Genomic DNA, 20,252 nt, shown 5'->3' with positions numbered 1-20,252 from the left:
TAATAATAATAATAATAATAATAATAATAATAATAATAATAATAATAATAATAATAATAATAATAATAATAGCGAGAGGTGTTGCATGTAAAAGGCAAGGTTTTTTTCTTGGCATTTATTATGGACCTACTTAGCACAGGCAGGTGGAATCTACTAAGCTAATTATAGCTGAGCTGCCAAAGATGGAGGCTGGTTGGTATATACTTGGATGGAAGAATGTCAGAACAATCCAGAATTGCAGACGGTCCCCACCTCTAAAAAATTATCTGCTGATTTTCAGCCTGCTTTCCAATTATTTTAGAAGGGGTTAGTGGTTTCTAAGGAATTAATCTTCTGAAATAGAAGCAGTTCTAGACCTAGTCCAGTCCTATTTTCTTCACACACTTTATTCTGAATACTTTGGAACCACTTCCAGTTTTGAGAATTAATTTCCAGAAAATCACCTGCCCACCCCAGGAACAGCCAGAATGACATGGCCTGAGAAGGAACAGAGCATTCTGGAATTCTCTGGAAAATTCCATTCTGGGATTGATTGTTTTTATTCTGTGTATCACAACTCCTTAGTCTTGATGGAACTTAAATTCATGCTCTGTTATTTACACAGTGAGGATACACACACAAACACACACATGGGTGTACCAAAAGTCAGGCTTCATAGACAGTTTATTACATAAATCACATTAAATGTTCAAATTGGTTGTCATTTTCTTCCAAATATTTCATTATTCATTTGATGCATGACCTTTGAACATTCCTAAGTATACAGTAAATAAGACTATTGGAAAACATATGAACAAATCAAATTGTGATTAGCCTGTAGTGTAGAGGCTGACTTTTGGTGCATTCTATGTATGCATGAGTGTGTGCGTTTTCCTGTTATACTAACACACTCTTTGGTAAAAGATTAGTGTTTATAATGCTTATGACATTGCAGCTCATTTTGGTGTAGATTTTTAAAAACACCTGAAGACTTACCTTGTATCATTTTTAAAAATGTACAAAATAGTTCTGTAGGGCAACATGATTTTTATGTACATTGATACTTGCAGTATATTTGAAGTATATATGACTATTTAGCCAGGGAGTTGAAATTTAACAACATTAGGAAGATTGCCTACCCATGTTTAGTGGGATTGTTTGGGACTACATTTCCCCTTTGGCAGCCATGAGGCTATCTCAATTGACAATTGACTTAGTATACTCAGTAGGGCAACCAAATTTGAATTTACAGCTTGAAGGGAGGTGGATGTCAATGGCCACTTTCTATAAAAATCTAGATTAACAGTAGTCACTTCCTTGTGTGATATTGACTTAGTAGTCTGCCTTGTCAGCCCTATAAAGCAGGGGTCCTCAACCCTTGGGCCTCAGACCAGTACCGGTCCATGATCTATTAGGAACTGGGCTGTGCAAGTGGTGGGCAAGTGAGCGAAGCTTCATCTGCGCATTTGCAGGATCTAGGTATTGCATGAAACACCCCCATCCCGGTCCATGGAAGAATTGTCTTCCACAAAACTGATCCCTGGTGCCAGGAAGGTTGGGCACCACTGCTATAAAATAAACCTAAGAAACCAATGCCATATAGGTCAGGGCTATTTATATGGTAATGCTAATTGTAATAGAATCTTGGAAGCCTGAATGTGCTTCCCCCCCCCCCTTTCCCTATATTTCTGTGGAAACTAGGAAAGGGGCCAGTCAGTTGTTTTCTCAAATATTTCTTGGAATGGATTCAAGCCCGTCTTGTCTGATCATTGCCTTAATAGTGGCTCTTTGTCCTAATCTTCAGGATTATTTCTCTGCCCTCTGTAGTTCTTGAGATGTAAGATTGAATGTTATATTATTACAATTTCTCCCAAAGTTTGTTTTCTATACTATTGAGTCCAGATAGCTTCCTGGTTAAGTAGGGATCTATCAATGAGCAGAATGGTTACTTCAGCAAAAAATGGCATATAACCTACATGAGAGTGCATGATTATGGCTATGTTGGCCATAGAGAAATCTGCTCTTTCCCACCATTTTAACTTTAGTAACTAACTGTCCAGTTCAGTTTTCTCATATAGTTAATAACATCAGATGTTAACGGGAATATGGTAGAAACCTTGGAAGTGAACAGAAACATCTTTAGTGCAGGCTTCTGAGATTTAAGTTTTATATTCACTCTGAACTTAAACACATTACCACAGTTCTAATAAAAATGTCCAGTGTGTTGTGGTTATGTAGTTTTATGGATCAGTTTTATTTAATGTGACTTTTGAATATCAACAGAATCTTTCAGGGTACAGCTGGACACTTTCTTTGTCATTTTTGCCCATGTCATTTGGCACATTTTAATTACAAAAGCTAAGTATCCCTTGTTCGCAGGAGAAAAACTATATTAAAAGAGTGGATTAGATGGCTATTCCTTCAAAATACTTCTTAGATATTAATGAATGGTTGATTCCACTGGTTGATTGTTCTCACTGTCGAACAACTTGCCTTCAGAAGTTGTGGGTGGATCACTGGATGCTTTTAAGAAGAGACCAGACAGCTATTTGTCTGAAATGGTATAGGGCAGGGGTAGGCAACCTTGGCTCTTTTATGACTCGTGGACTTCAACTCCCAGAATTCCTGAGCCAGCCAAGCTGGCTCAGGAATTCTGGGAGTTGAAGTCCACAAGTCATAAAAGAGCCAAGGTTGCCTACCCCTGGTATAGGGTCTCCAGCTTGAGCAGAGGGTTGGACTAGAATACCTCCAGGATCCCTTCCAACTCTGATGTTTTATGTTCTATGAATGTTAGTCACTATTTTAGTCCACTAGAAAGGTAACTGGAGAAAGGATATGATAGCTCAATTCTCTGAACATTCTTGAATTAAGCAATCTGACTTTATGCCTATTTGGCACTAATACCTTAACCACTGCAACAAACTGGCACTCAGTTGGGAATTACTACACCAGAATCAATTAATGGTAGCACTGCATAGTTTGCATTCCAAGTCAACATTTTATTTGCACAGCGTCTTAATTTAGGTGTGCCTGTTCGTTTGTAGTTTTAGCTACTGTTCAGTTATATTATGCTGATTGTTAATTATCTTATTGGTTGGTGTAGTGTGACTAATTTCAGTGGATATTTTTGACTAATAAATAATGGCTTTTGTACTTTTCTTCTGCACCTATAAATAGTATCTAGAAATTTTAATACACAAATATTTAAATAATATTTGTAACAAATAACAATGCATTCAGCACTTCCAATTATAGAAAATGAAAAATTATATTTAACTTTTCATTATCACTAACTTCTCATCTGGATTCTAACATCCTACCTCCTGTACTACTAAAGCTGAAAGTGAAATCTGAGGTATCATGGTATTTTGTTTAAATTGCTGCTAATCATTGCGGTCAAATGTCAGATTCTAAAGCAAACAATAACAATTTGGCACTGCAAGGGAAAAAAATATTTCTCAGCTTTCAGATTGATAGTAGAACTTGAGAATTAGAATTTGCTGGCAAGTCTATGACCTTATACAGTTAAAAAAACAACCCTCATTGTTGATTGATAGCTTGAAGTCATGTAAGCTTAGATTTTATATTTAACTTTTAGTGCAATTGCCAGAAAACTCAGAGCATGTATCCCCTGATCATTTATCAAATTGATCTCCAGTACAGACACAGTTAGGGGGGGGAAAGCCCTTTGGTAGATGAATATTAGAAATTAAATTATTTGTGTTTCTTAAAAAATAAATAATTTATTAATAGTTTAGTTTGATTTTTCAAAATTAATTGTGAGCAGAAATTAATTTCAATCAGAAATTTCAGTCAGAACTGAAGAAGCTTCTTGGATGAAAAGCAAAATGTCTTCCTCAAGAAAGAAACAAAGTCAAGTTTACCTTTCAAAAAAGCGTCTTTGAGATAACTTGAGAAACATTACTCACTGTAAGATTTAATGTTTTATATTATTGTGCAGTTTAATTTGATTTGTATCTTAACGACCATTATTTTTCATTAAAACCTGTAACTCCCTCCAAGGTGTGTTGGTGTGCCTGGGCCAGGTTGGGCTGGTCACCTGGGAAAGGGATAAAAGTGACTGATTGCCAGTGGCCCTTTCAGCAGAGGTGCTACAGATGAATTTGCTAATGCTGACTTTTTGGTCAATTCTTGCTCCAAAAGATAATATCATTTATACTGACATATTGATATATATGGAATGTTAGCAATTGGTACAGTATAGTTAACTATATACTTGAGATCTCTTTACATCCGTCTAGCTACCTACCTTTAAAGCTGAAATACTCATATTGAAGTATTTAACGTGGCATTTTGTCATTCTGCTTAAAAAGGAACGATCTATACATGCTGAATAAACATTAGCAGAATCATTAAATGTTGCTTTTTCCTCTGCACTGCCCAGTATTGACACTTTGACTCATTACATTTTCCTAAGGGTTAGTTTGCTTGACTGCAGATGCTACTTATGAACAGCTCCTTTTATAACCTCATAAGCACCAACTACTTATTTATATCCCGTAGTTTTGTCCATTACAACTTGCATATTATTGTTTTTGTTTGTGTCTCTGTTTTATATGGTAAAAGAGTTAGAGGACGTTAATGGCATATTTGGATCGAAAATGCCAAGCTTAAAAAACAAGGAGAGGGGTAATATTAAAATGCCTTCTTGGATTTTATTGTAATCAAAGCACAGCAATCCTTGTTTCTCTCTTAAAATAAGCAACTGGAGCTTGCCCACAGTGCATTTATTTTTGCAAGATTATAGGGTTTCCCTTAACGTATCTCTTAACATTTGGAACAGCTTTTATTTAATTTGGTTTGAGAGTTTTGGTTGCATTTTGTTTGAGTGGTGTAGTGGTGAAGCAATTTACTTTCTTGCTCTTAAGCTTGAAAACATAGATTTGGAAAGTTTATTTAAATGGCATGTTAGTGCTTCCTCTCAGAGGCTTTTTAAAATACATTGTACTTCAGAGCCCTAGCTTTCAAAACAGAAGCTACTGATCATATGCTGCTGTCAATAAGGTCATGTTCAACTAGAGATTAAACATTTAATCTTTTATTGAGTTATAGACACTGTACATATATTGGTTTAAACTTAATATACTGGGTTTATCTTACTATATTGAAATTATATTAGAATCTTTACAAATAGTTACATTAACACTTTACATGCCACTCATAGCCTCACATTTAAAACTTTGGCTGAACCTCAACATTGTTGTTATAAGCCACCTTGATCACATTTCTTAAAGAAAAGAGAAGACAAAACTAAGCAATAACTAATGTGGGAAGTCACAAGGATAATGTTGATACAAAATGCTGTCTTTATTGGTTATATATTTAAATATGAAATAAATGAATTATACTGTGCAATTTTGGATATCTCAAATTCATTACATAGAAATGAATTTAATTTTCCAGAGAGCTTTTGTATGGGATACCTAAAAAAATGTTGAACCTGACTGACTAGGATCCAGATAACTGATTTATCCAGTGTTCTCTGAACAAACAGCCAAAAATAATGGTTGGACAACTGGGTGATAGTCATTTAATACCTATTTGGGTCCAGGCTGGGCCTCTTAAGGAGAAAGTATGTCAGCTTCCTTGAAGGCTATTGGAAATATTTCCTTCCTTAAAGGAATATTAACAATCTAGTCTAGTGGATGCAGAGAACTGTACCAGTTGCTCCAAGAGTCTAGGACGTTTAAGAGAATTCCCTAACCAATTACTCATAGGTCATAGGCCAAAATGAATTCCAGATAATCATTGTCCTGAGCATTGCTTTAGATTTTGCCCAAGTGGGTTAAAATTCAAGCAAATTTGAGCGACTTTACTAGTTAAATGCTGAGCTAAATATCATTTTGGCAAGGGAAGTGGGCTCCTTCCAAAAAGGGATTAATCACCCCTAATTATGCTTTGGACAATAGTCTTCCCCCACATGCAGTAGGAGAGAAATAATAAATAATTTAATTAAGGGAGCTTGTTTGCTTCATTAAAATAGCATTGTGAATGCAGTGGCTGATCAGCCACACTTGAAGCCTATAAATTCCCTATCCCTGTCAAATTTTCTTAATACGCAGCTGTTAAATTGTTTTGGGGATAGGATAAAGTCATATTTAGCCTTAATTCAGTTCAACTATCATGCATATGTCCATAAAATATAACCATTGAGTGGAAAGTTGTATTCTTGGGGGGGGGGCAGCCATTTGAATGAGAATGTGATGGGAGTGACTCGTCGCTCCCATGTAACACCGCTGCTGCGCAAGCTGCACTGGCTGCCGGTGGCTTTCCGGGTGCGCTTCAAGGTGTTGATTATCATCTTTAAAGCGCTCCATGGCATCGGACCTGGTTATCTCCGAGACCGCCTTCTGCCTCAGATTACCTCTCATCGGCCGATACGCTCCCACAGAGAGGGTCTCCTCAGGGTGCCGTCAGCCAGACAGTGTCGGTTGGCGACCCCCAGNGGACTGGCCTAAGGGGTATTTTAATTTGGTTTTTAAAATAATTTTAAAAAGAAACGGCCAATAATGAATATTTCATTTTAATCATATTTTAAAATTAGTATTATTGTATTAGTTATCTGTTTTAACTGGCTGTAAGCCGCCCTGAGTCCGTTAGGAGAAGGGCGGGGTATAAATTTGATAAATAAATAAATAAATAAATGAACACTAAAAATGTGCATTTGTTCTCACTTTTTTTTCTGGACTTTTGGGTAACATCCGAGTCCCCAGACATGGAGGGCAACCATCCATTCCCAAGATGATATAGCTAATCAGCTTGTCCCAAAGTCCAGGCAACTGGACTTTGTTTTTCCCTGAAGACATTTTGCTTCTCATCCAAGAAGCTTCTTCAGTTCTGACAACCATGACCTGGATGACTGAGAATCTCCATAGACAACTAATCAGTTTGTGTCAGTCTTGTGGGGTAAACCAGACAGGAATCGCAACCAGATAAGCTGATTTTTACCTTTTTGTAAGGTTACATTGACTCTTACAAGACTGAAAGTACAATCCTTTCTCCCCCTCCTATCTCCTCCCAACCAGAGAAACTCGGAAGTCTCTTCAGAGCCTCTTGCCCTGCCCATTATTTAACTTCTGTCTATGCTGTCTCTTATTTGATTGTTCCCTAGGCAGCTCTTTGACTTGTCTCCCCACATCTTTCTCACATATCCTTACAGGTTGGGAGGGCTGTTTAGGTAGAATATGCCCTTATTTACATGTGGAATGATTTCCCATTTAGCAGTTATCTCTCTCATTTTGTTTTACTGACTGCTGAGATGGTAACATCTAAATATCAGGTTTTCAGGTCTTAGTTTCAGCCTCATGATTAATATTGCATCTGATTTGGCTCTGATGAAAGCAACAACAACAAATAAATAAAGGTGAAAGAAGTATTGGGTGTGTTAATGAAATTACATGGTTATTTCTTACAATGCCTTAGCAAATAGTTTGCTTAAAATGCCTGTATTTCATAACCCTCATGAATTTTCATGAGGTCTACGTAATGCTAACCAGCAAGTATTATATAATAAGAAATGAATTATTTACTCTTTTGTAGTGTCACAAATATAGAAGAATGTTTTTACTACAGAATATGTCTGGTGTTTCAGTATAGAGCAGGAGCTTCCTGTTTATAGGACTGTTTAATATATGCGATGATTCACTTTCAAAGTTCAGCAGGCTATTCGTCAACAGTGAAATACGACCACATCAGTGTGTGAGGAAGAACTGGTTGTTTTCATTTAATGTTTCAGAAACTGCCTCAGCATGTGGTGGTGGTCATCGTAATGGTTCAGCCTTTACTGCTCAGTTTGACTCTTCAGGAACTTTAAAGGACATTTGAAAGCATAAACATGCATAATAATTCATTAATATTGATTGGAAATGGACAAACATTTTGTGCCAAGAGTTAATATGGAATATGGAAAAGTATACCATGGGGAAAATGCATCAAATTTTCAGCTTCTCTTTTTGTCTTTGATTTGCTTTGTGTTTGTTTGTAATCTGTCATATACCCACATGTACACAAACACGTGCAAATGTCTATTTGTAGTATTTTTATTCTATATATGAGAAATTTTGGTCCTACAAAAGTTAATGAACTTCAACTCCTATGATTCCTTGATACTGGCTATGTTGGCTAGGGATGCCACACTGAAAAGTCAATAACATGTGAAGGCTTGTAAGCGTTTCACCCTGATTTATCCCATTCACTTATTAAAATTTAGGGGTATACTGTACAAACCAGTTCAACTTCAGGATGTTTTATACTTGAACCATCTCCCAGTTCTAATTTGAAATGGATGGTTTCAGTCATTCCAGAAGTGTTCTAAACTTGAAAAAAGCCTTTGCATCAAAATGAAAACATCTTGCAAAACCATTTGCAGAATGGTTGAAATAATCCATTTTGAGCTTAAAACATTATAAATTCAAAACATTTTGCAAATGTCTACTAGAATTGTATAACTGTCTTTGCACATATAACACAGGCCTTATAGGCTTGTCAGCAAGAGTAGAATTAAGTTGAAGACTGCATAAATCAGTTTGTATGATTTAAGGATAGCAGGTAAAATAAGATTATCCAAAATAACAAGAACATTACTTTTCTTGTATAAATTAAAAGATAAGCATAGAGGTTTACTCCTCTGTGATAATTCCCCTTGAACATGTTTTATTTTGGAATCGATGCAAATAATACTGAAACACTGCAATTTTAAAGTATGTTTGGTTTTGATTTGTTTCAAACAACCTACTTCCTAAAAGACATACATATTCAGCAATATTAAACAGATTTATTTATTCATTCATTCGTTTATAGGGGGTGGGATGGCCGAGCAGTTAAGACACTGGACTTGTCGACTGAAAGATTGGCAGTTTGAGACTCAAGTACTCCATGACGGGATGAGTTCCTGTCCTTGCCCTAGCTCCTACCAGCCTAGCAGTTTGAAAGCATACAAATGCAAGTAGATAAATAGGTACCACTCAGTGGGAAAATAACAGCATTCCATACACTTCAGGGTATAGTCATGCCAGCTGAAGGACCACAGAAGCATCTTTGGACAATACTGATTCCCTTGGCTAGGATGAGCACTGATCTCTAGAGTCAGATATAACTGGACAGGGGAAGCCTTTACCTTTTTATTTTTCATTCATTTGTATCCTGTCTTTATTATTTTCACAAATAACTCAAGGCAGCAAACATACTGTATCTAATATACCTTCCTCCTCCTATTTTTTCCATACCAATTCTGTGAGGTGGGTTGGGCTGAGGGAGAGTAACTGGTCCAAGACCATCCAGCTCCGGTTATCTCTCTGAATAACTTGTGTGCAAATATACTAAGTACACTTTTTGCCCCCTTGCTTCATGCTACTGTAACTATAATATTCATTTTGATGTGGTTTATTTAAAATCACATTCTCTATATTAGACAGCACATTGTGTTTACCAGTTTATTTTGCTAGTAATTTATGTAACTTTAATTTGTAAAAACAAGTTGGCTAATCTTGCATTAAAAGTAATATTTCTTCTCCATTCCGTTCCCCATAAATACCCCATATTTTTTTGAGCAAGAATATGGATTGGAACACTTTTCTTTCTTTTTTTCAAATCTTGTACTACTGAGGCCTCTCATTATCCACATTTCTCTTAACTTTGGGCCTATGTGTGTGTGAGAGAGAGAGAGAGAAAGAGAGAGACTGTGACTGTGTGTGTGCATGTGCATATTGTTTATGGATATTTTCAGCCTTTCACTCCATGACATAAGTTGTTCTCTAGCTGATACCATCACCCATTCTGTAATTGGATGCAGATGATATCCTAAGTAAGGGAAGGCTGAAAGAAATTTCTTTATGAATTTGAAGCTTGTGGAAAAGAAACATTTATATCTTCTGGTATCCCATTTTCAGGGGGTTATGTCACAGTTCACTGAGATGAGTAATACTGTGGTTTTCAATTTATATTCTTAACTCCCTCCTTGAGAAACAACAATGTGCATTATTTCCAAAATAGCTAGCTAGAGATTTGAAAAGGCATTTTGTTTAGAGAGAAATCCCTAGAAGACAAATCATGTCCCAATTCATAGTTCATTTGTATGAACTATGAAGGGTATATAAGATGTCAGCAAGATGCTTGCTGACCTCTGGTGCTAAATGAATAAGAGAAGGGGGCTTCAACTAGTTTGATGTTCTGAACATTAGTGGCTGCCACACATGTGCTAAAGAATACAATACAAACTCTTTCCTATGCATTTGCACTAATCTTTACAGAAAATTAAAACTGTGGATAGGATCTAAACTACAATGCCTTCTGTGATCTCTTTTCCTGCTCTAGGTGTAGAAACACATTGATATCTTTGCATTTGTGATTTAAATGTAATTAAATTAGCTCAGTTTCACCTTGATACTTTTAGTCTTTTTTTTTTCCTCTTTCCTTTAGAATGTATCTTTGTGTCTTTTTTTCCCAGTACAACATTTCCTCTATTTTAGAAGTTTTCCAACATAGCAAATGTTTTTTGAGTTCTATTTTATTCTGTATGTAAATTAAATAAATAGGATGACAGTATACAACCATGACATAATCTTTTCTTGATTTTGAACACATTAGTTCAGGGGTATCAAACTCAGAACATCCCATGATGTGTCGCGACGTATCACGACTTTTTCTCCATTGCCGGCAATGGGGTGGGTGTGGTTTTGGCATGACGCATCCGGCCCGTGGGCCAGCAGTCTGACACCCCTGCATTAGTTGAAGATGGTGTAGTCCACTATGTCCATATTTTTAAAGACTATCCACAATTGTTTGTAGTATCCACAATCAAAGGCCTTATTATGCACAGGAAATATCTATCAGATATTTGAAATGTGATCCTGGGTGTCTGTCCCTTTTCTGAGACCAGTTTCTGCTTCTATAAAAAATTGACAACCATTAGTTTTATTTTAACTAAATGACTTTTTAGGGCCAGAGCAGAAAAACCAATATACATACTCTGGGTACATGAAGATACTACTTTCTATACCTTTATCGTAATCATTTTATTTCATTGTTAAATGAATAAGGAAAGACATGAGAAATGATCATAAACATATCTTAAGTTTAGGTTACTTGAGAACTTCATATAATTCAGGACAATACTTTTCGTAGGATGAATTAGATGTTCAGCTTACAACACAATACTTGGCGATGGACTGGATGAAAAAATAACCAGAGCAACTTGGCCTAAAAATAGGCCTTCATCTGAAAACAATGCATTGGCCTTAGGCCTTTGCTACAAAACTTTTTATTTTCCATTACCTGCATAATAAGTGAAAAAAAACTGTTATTGGCAAAAGATTGCTTTCATCTTTTTTTTTTGAGGTAAAGAAGAGGGGACATGCCGTTTATTTCTGCCTTTCTCATTCTCCTTTCCGCCTCTTCCATTTTTAATTTAATAGCATAAATCATGGCAGGATGTTTCTAAGGACAGTTTACCAACAGTATTAATTGGCTTTCTCAAAGCTTTCTCTGTGGCCATCCCTGGTTTAATTTGTTTAAGATTTGAACCAAAGGGTAAACATTGAACACTAAACAATAAACAGTAGAAGATCCTGTTTCCTTGAAGCAATTATCATTTTATACCCAACAATTACTTTTTTGTGGCATTTTTTAAAAACAACTAATTATGCGGGGACTGTATGAGAGCACACTCAATAAGTGGTTCTTCATGTTCTCAGCATGGTGCCAAACACGTTACCATAGACAACCCTGTGCAATATAGCCTCTGAGAAACTCTAAATAGTGAATGTCATCTCGCCTTGACTGTCTCATCTGAGCAACCTATGAAGAGGAATACTAAACAGAAACAGGTTCTCTTCTTTGTTTTTCTCTCTCCCTCTCATTGTTGACTGGATTTGAACCTGGATCTTAGTCTGACTTTCTGCTATTTACCACACCAGATGTAGTCTGTTAAAATGGAATGAAGGTTTGCTATAGAAGAGAATATTTGAATGAGATTTTTACAAGCATTTTTTCTTCTAATATACTTTTACTTCATAGGGGAAATGACCCAGAGTGGAAAAATGCATTTGAAATTATATTGTACAGTGAATGTCTCCAAGACCATGAGTATTTTATTTTATTTATTAGATTTATATAGCTGCTCATCTCACGTTTCGGCTTGTCTGTGATGGTGACACATTGCAATACTGGGCATGTACCCTGCATCGCCTGGAGGTTGAACATTTTTTCAAAAAACAAGAAATGTAGATTCTGAGCATAAGAAAATTGGCCACCCTTTCTTTAAAAACAGATGGTTCTCAGTTAAGTGCATATCTATCACAGGTGGCATTCAGAAGTAGGCTAAGTAAGTCAGGTGTTTAAAATTTACTGTAAGTAATAAACATAATAATGGAATGCTTATAAACATGTTTATGGTTTTCCTGGAAAAGAAAATTCCAGATCGTGTTTGATATAAAAGAAAGTTCTTTAGTGAAGTATTGGAGTAGGAAAATAAAATACAAAAGGTTGACAACCATTTAGGTCCTGAATAATATCAACATTTTCCAAACCTTTGATGTCTGAAACCAGTGCTTTTTGTGTAAAAAAAAAAAAAAGGGTGCCGGAACTCACACATGTCATGCAACCCGCCTTGTCTACCCTATAAGGTTTACCTTTGTAGTTGGAAAAAAACCTTCAATTTTTAGTGTATCTAAAAGACTAGGATTTTGTTCAAGGCAACTCTGGAAAATCCGCCGAAAAAAGGTGCCGGAACTCCATTCCAATGCGTTCTATGACAAAAAAAAGTCCTGGTTGAAACATACTAATTTTCTGAATAAAATAAAATTTCTAAAATTGTGGGATTCCAATTCCTTAATATAGTGGGACTTAAGCTGCAAATAGTTAAAGATAGTCCAGCAGCATAATTCTTGCTAACTGTTACCTGAAAAAATAATTCTTCAGCCTTTTGGTTTCAGGATTCAGTTTAAGATGCTGCCATTTTGTTGGCTTTTCTAGTTTTTAAGATCAGCATCCATGGCTTGTTTTCTGTTCCTACAGGAAAAACAGAGATTGGGGATATCACAACAGGGTGTTCTTTATGGTAATTTTACATCTTTCTTTTGTCTTCCTTCAGGAATTCAGAATGGTTCCTTCTATTAACTTTCTGGAAAAGCTTTTATATTATATTCGGTTAACTTTACTATATTGCCCATTTAAATAAGTTTTAATTAGTGTTACTGTTTTATTGGTAATATTCTATTTAATACAAGTAATTGAACAACATTAAATAATTATCACTAAAAGAAAGTCTGTGAGTATTCTTGGTAATTTCTAGATTATTTTGGAAAGCAGTTATAAAGAACAACAGTGAATGCAATAAATCATCTTCAAAGCAAAGGATATAATTTTATTATTATTTTTTGGTTGTTTATAGAGATGGTTTCGAATGACACTGATGATGTTTTTGGGCTTCATGGGCAAGTTGAACACAAGTTGAACTTCCTCCGAAAGTATGTGCCAAAAGATGTCAAGCTTATACTTATTGGACACTCAATTGGCTGTTATTTTGCTCTTAAAATTATGAAGCACTCACCAGAACCGGAGGTATGTCAGAGATGTATAAACTTATTCAACATTTTCTTTCTCCAATCCCCCCATCCTAAATTGACCATATTTGTATAACAATAACCTTAATTCTCAGTCACAGAAGATGGCCTGACAAGAAAGGGTTAATACACTTGTATTAACAATAATAATAATTGTTTTTCTGCCTGGGAGATTCCAATCATCTATTTTTTTAGTCGCAGTCTATGCTGTACTGGTCAGACTACACTTAGAAAACTGTCCCCTGTTCTGGAGACCAGAATAAGAGAGAATTTTGGTCACCATATCACAAAAAAGATGTAGAGAGTTTGAAAAAAATTCAGAGAAGAGCAACAAAGATGATCAAAGGCCTGGAGACTAAAATATACAAAGAACGGCTACGGGACTTGGGTTTGGCTAGTCTAAAGAAAAGAAGAAATAGGGGAGACATGATAGCAGTGTTCCAGTATCTGAGGGGCTGCCACAAGGCAGAGAGGGTCACGTTATTCACCAAAGCACCAGAAGGAAGGACGAGAAACAATGGTTAGAAACTGATCAAAGAGAGAAGCAATCTGGAATTAAGGAGAAACTTCCTGACAGGGAGGACAATTAACCAGTGGAACAGCTTACCCCCAGAAATCGTGGGCATTTTAAGAAGAGACTAGACATTCACCTGTCTGAGACAGTATAGGTTCTCCTGCTTGAGCGGGGGGCTGGACTAGAAGACCTCCAAGGTCCCTTCCAGCTCTATTCTATTGTATTCTAAACAGGAAAGAGAACAGCAAAAAAGGATGGTAAGAGGCCTGGAAACTAAATCTTACAAAGAGTGGTTAAAGGAATTTGATGTGATTAGCCTAAAGAAGAGAAGGCTAAAGGGAGATGTGATAGCAATCTTCCAATACGTGAAGGGATACCACAGGGAAGAGGGTATTGATTTATTTTCCAGACAAAAATCATAGATAGAAGGTTTACAGTGAGTAATCCACACTTGAATTAGGAAGGAATATCCTAACTGAGAGCTGTCAAGCAATGCAACAGCAGTGCCTTCTCAAGCTGTAGGTGCTTCATTACTGACCAAGAAAAAAAATCTGGACAGCTATTTGTCAGAGATGGTATGAAGGTTCCAACAATAGGCCCAGGATTGGGCTTGAAGACTTCCAAGCTTCTTTCCAAATTGATTCTAATTTTTTTGGGGGGGGGGAATATTCTTTATTTCCAATTCACGTGTTTTACTGTACAACACAGGTCTTGCAGAAAGAATTGTTACAAATTCATTTGCAAAACAGATGGCACTAGAGTGGAGGCAAGGTGGGATATAAATAACTTGAGAAGAAAGGATAGAGTGTAGATAATTAGTCACATTTTTATTCTGTTTATGGCTCATGGTCATTAAAAAAGTGTTATTTTTTCTGTTGGCTTTAGCAAATACTTTACTAATTGTACAACATCATAAAATTAGTATTTAAGTGTGAGAGTATGCATGAGTTTATTCCTGTAAATTGTTCTCCTTTGATTGAAAGCTTCCTTTTCTTAAGCTGAAACTACAAATCTATAGATCACACATTAGCCTATACTTCATACCCAGAAATTAACATGGTTAACATCCAAGTTTGTTTGTTTGTTTGTTTGTTTGTTTGTTTATTTACCCAGGAGAGATAATACACTGTATTATATTTGTAATTTATGTAATTCTAATATTAAGGGATCTAGGGAAAAAACCAGCTTATTTTACTCTAATAGTTACCTGGTTTCAATTATATTTGATTTGTTGAATTGCCTTCCCCCTTCACATGGCCCCAAAGATACTGCTGGCACAGTAATGATTTGTCAGTGGGTTGAAACTATAGATACATTTAGGATGATTTGAGAGCACAATGTGCTTGAAGTTAAATTATGACAAGCTGCATTTAAGATAGGTCAACAATAAAAAAATATTTGCGTAAGCCAGTTTGTTGCACAACTTCTGCCCAAAGTAAGTTAACCTCTATATTTTATGATATGAAGTGTGATAATAAGAAACTTGTGTTTCCATCTCTTCTCTTATTTTTATTGGAATATTTAATTCTCAGGAGAATTCAAGTCCATAAGTGTAATTTAGTAGCTGGCTGTGCATCTGTGTGTGTTTATAGCTACTTTCTGTATTTGCTATGGGATTCTGGTTTTTGTTTTAAAATGAACAGCTTTCTAAATGTTTTTTCAATGCAATGTGTTCTTGCTTTGAACTACTTGGTTGTTATTTAGTAGTTCCCTAATTTTCTGTTTTCATTCAAAGTGCACCTATTAAAATTTTATTTAAAGTTATTTTTAAAAACTGGAAAACCATGATGCGTCTTTGGACTGTGTGGGAGGAATCTGGACCAGGATTCAAAATGAATGATCACACAGCTGACCCTGTCACCACCACCACCACCCCTACCCCATTGACCTGATATTTACATTGCTTTGAACTAAGAAAGCACACCAAGTTACCACCGTGCTTAGCTTCAGTTATATAAACTTTCTCCTTCAGGTCTGCAGCTTGGAGATGCACAACTGGAGTCAAAGCATATGACAGCTTATACCTAGAGGCTCTCCTAGGTTCAAGAATGACTTACATTTGCTTGAACATTTACCATATATTTTTTACATACAGAAGGCATAAGTTATTTTATTGCTTTAGCGGGGGGGGGGGCAAAAGAAAAGGGGGAGAGAGAGAGAAGAGGAAAACACAAAAAATATAAAGAAAAAAGGGGAAAAACATGTTACGTATAAGAAGTTTATTTTTCCTAGTTTTTAAACTGATCATTACACCTTGACCATGTGAAATAATATTGATTGTGTGGAAGCATGTTAAAGCCAACCTAAAAGTAAGGAGAATTTTTTTGACAGTGAAAACAATTAATCAATGGAATAGCTTGCCTCCTGGAGCAGTGGGTGCTCCATTACTGGAAGTTTTCAAAAATAGACTGGATAATCATTTGACTGGGATGGCATAAGGCATCTGCGTTGAGCAGGGGGTTGGATTAGATGACATCCAAGGTCTCTTCCAACCTTATGATTCTATGTTCTATGTTCCATTGCATTGATAGAGAACTAACTAATAAGCAAAAAGTGAACACCCATCAGTCATATTGCACTGTAAATCTGTGTTTGCACTGTCTTTCCAGTGGTGAAGAGTTATCTTTTGTACTGCTCTCCGTGTTTGATAAATCTCTAGTTCTTCATTATAGCAATGAAGTTCCAAACTTGTGATAATTCAAAAATACCCTCAGGTGTCTAAATTGAATTGATCGTTGTAACACCAGAGTAGCAAATTTAATAATAGTGAGACGTGGTTTGGAATCTTGTAAATGCAGTGATTTGATGTAGCTGATCAGCACTTCTGAAGGATGACAGATTCCCAACCTCTGCCATCTTGCCTCATTCTGCAGCTTTAAAATGTTAAGGGGGGGTATGATAATATTGTCTTTAGCGTTTAATCTTAACTCAGTCAGCTATTGTGCATGTGTATGTAAAATATACCCATTGCTTGGAAAGTAGTGTTCTTGGAGGAAAACAATGCTGTATAAATCAGCGGTCCCCAACCTTTCCCGCTTGATGGACTGGCGGGGGGACGAGAGGGAATGGTTCCGCGAGAGCAGCTGGTGTGTGCACTTGCGCGTACAGCTCCATTTGCCTGAGCGGCAGGCGCGCGTGCCTGCTGCTCGCACAAATGGAGCTTTGTATATTTATTATTTTTTTGCAATTCTGTAGGCTCCTGGAAACTTTTCCTGATCCCAAGCTGGCTTCCTTAACCTTGGTTCTCAGTCCCTATCAACTTTGCTATCTACAATGCCTTTCTTGTAGCATCTGGTGTTTCATTCCACACTGTTCTGAAGGCTGCCTAAACCCTGCAGAAAGAGTTGGGGAAGGCATGAGAACATAGGTGGAGGAAGATACCTGTAAAGGGTGTGTCCCTTCTTTTGCTAGAGTGAGCTAAATGTGGTTGCTAAATGCCTTATATAATAAATAGCTTGTTACACAGCTTCAGGCACAATTAAGAAGACCCTTGATTCCTGTTTCCAGATAGGTTTTCATGAGTACAGTGTGCATTTTCTTTGCTACTAATTATTGTTACTAATTATTTTTATGCTATCACCATAGGAAATAGATAAGGCTGACTCAAAGGCATATGAACTGATTTTCTATTTGCCTCCTTGGCAAATACTGCACTTTTAAGTCGTTTCAAAGTACATGCATTTGTTGTTCCCAGTGCTTCTGAGTAGTCACACATTGAAAAGAGTTACACTGACACTAATTTATTGCTTGAATAGACTCTAATTTGCAATTTGATTACTTTTTTCCTCTCTTAAGAGACTCCCAAAGCATATATTTCTCCAATTCCCATTCCTTCAAGGAGTATCAAATTTCGTTTTGTTGCATTCAAATGATGGTAGATGCTAAGAAATTGATTTCCATTCCATTTGTTGCTTAGTCAGATTGTAACCATCGTTAAAGATGCTTATATGCTACATATATTTTACATAGCAATATGCTTATATTATTTTTACCCGGGCTGAAAAGCAAGAAAAATTGCAATAGGTTTAAGCTAATGAACTTAATAAAGTACAGTAATTGCAAACATGATAAAAACATTATTTTAAAAATAGACAGGTACAGGTTTCTATTTATTTTTATTTATTAAATTTATATGCTGCCCATCTCACTAGCCAAAGCAACTCCTTTTTAAAATAATTACAAGAAGGAGGAAGAAAGTTGTGTTTGTATTACTACAAATAAGAAGGATGTATTTAAATGTTCTTTACATGGAGAAGGTAGAAGCTTTCAAGTTCTCCTCAATGAAATCTTCCTCATGTTTCATCTGGCTTCCTTTGAAACATATGAAGAGTGAGAATTATGTTGTTTAAAAAAGCCACTTAAAACAGTTTTTTCTAGGAAGTTACATAGCATTAAAATAGCAAGCCATCTCAAAATAGAGCATAAGTCTGTTATTCCGCTGCTGTAGTCCAAGTACAATACGTCCAAGTGCTGTAGTGCAAGAAAAGAGGAAATGGAGGATTAAGATCTGAATGACTGGTAGAATAAATAATATTAAATGAACTTCAGTACCAGTCTTAACTCTTGTGTTCAATCCCACTGAGATGACAGCAACAATCAGGTCAAATAATATTATACAAGAAAGCAATTTGAGCATTGATCAGCTTGCATTACTTTTAGTTTCTATTACCAGTATTATTTGATTTGATTTTTTGATTTTTTTCCCCTTTATGGTAATGTTTTCTCTGTACTATTAAGACATCCAAGCTTACAAGATTTAAGTCTATAAGACTCAAACTCACTTCTACAAAAGTTACAGTAAAAAAAAGCAAACTCGATCTTATTTTTATTCAGTAAATTTATTCCATGGACATTTCATCTTTTCTTCAGCAAGTTCAAATTGGCACATACAGCCTCCCCACTGCTCCAAGTAGTCCTCAACTTACAAGCATTCGTTTAGTGACTGAAGTTGCAAAGGCAGTGGAAAAAAGTAACTTACGACCAATATTCACATTTATAACCATTGCAGCATCCCCATGGTCACATGATCAAAATTCGGGCATTTGGCTTCTGGCATATATTTAGAACAGTTGCACTGTCCCAGGGTCACATGATCACTATGTGTAAACTTCCCAGCAGGTTTCCAACCAGTAAAGTCAATAGAGGGGAGAGCCAGATTCATCCTAATCGCTGCATGATTCACTTAACAACTGCAGTGGTTCATTTAATTGTGGCAAAAGTCATAAAATGGGGCAAACACTTAAAAACTGTCTTGCTTAGCAATAGAAATTTTTGGCTCAGTTGTGGTTGCAAGTCAAGGGCTACCTGTATTTAGACACATGGGAATTTCTGCGAATGAGATTTGGTTAAATGACAACAAGTAACCTGAGGTGATTTATTTAGTTTCATGACTCAGTGGCAGTTGGATTCCTATTTTAGAGGATTATGCTGGCTGTCTTAAATGATCAAGGAGTTGATGCTGTATGTGCTTATTTTAGAGGAGATTTTCTTGAGCTCAGTAGTGACTGACACATAGATTGGATTATAGAACAGTTAAGCAATTAATGGTTTTAACACAACTGCAGAACTGCACCTTTTTTCTTAGTTGCTATATATAAATTTGCAATTATAGCAATGCATGTTACAAAACTTATATGAAGAAGCATTTGGCTTGCTGGAATGAGGAGCTCCTGAGATAACAGGAGCAGTTACATCTATCAACAGTTGAATCTATGTATTTATTGCATTATTAGTAAGTAGGCAGATGAAAGAAATACATCTTGTTAAATAATAAAGAGATATTTGCCAGCAAAGCTGGGGAAAAAAATAACAACTCAATTTTCAAATTCTTAATAAAATTTCTGGGAAGAAAAGTCACCAGAAAACAATGGCAGGGATGTTTCTTGGTCATTGCTTTCTACGGGTGAATATCTAAATATTTTAATTACTAAACAATACTAGTATAACTGGGCAAGCCATGAAAAGGAATTAATGGTAGATGGCAGTGGCGTAGCGTGGGTTGTCAGCACCCGGGGCAAGGCAAGTAATTTGCGCCCCCCCCTCCACAGTGGGCGGCGACCCGGCGGCTCGGATCGGATTCGCACAGCCAGCACTGCAGAGAGAGTGAGTGAGCCAGGCAGGGGCAGAGAGCTGCGAGTGCGAGCGCGCCCCCCCAGATGTTGCGCCCGGTGCGGCCGGCC

The 20,252-nt window shown here is 36.4% G+C and overlaps 1 protein-coding gene across 1 annotated transcript in view; it reads left to right on the top strand.

The window, feature by feature from the left end:
- Window positions 1–20,252, top strand: part of LDAH (lipid droplet associated hydrolase) — a 78,464-nt gene that overhangs the window by 11,181 nt on the left and 47,031 nt on the right. The window contains exon 3 of the mRNA XM_015820986.1: window positions 13,388–13,557. Coding sequence (XP_015676472.1) covers window positions 13,388–13,557 — 170 coding nt within the window. The remainder of the gene's footprint in view (window positions 1–13,387; window positions 13,558–20,252) is intronic.

Source organism: Protobothrops mucrosquamatus, unplaced genomic scaffold, assembly GCF_001527695.2.
Source record: "Protobothrops mucrosquamatus isolate PMUCROS unplaced genomic scaffold, P.Mucros_1.0 scaffold1230, whole genome shotgun sequence".
Taxonomy (NCBI): Eukaryota; Metazoa; Chordata; class Lepidosauria; order Squamata; family Viperidae; genus Protobothrops; species Protobothrops mucrosquamatus.
This window is presented reverse-complemented; position numbering and strand designations above follow the sequence as displayed.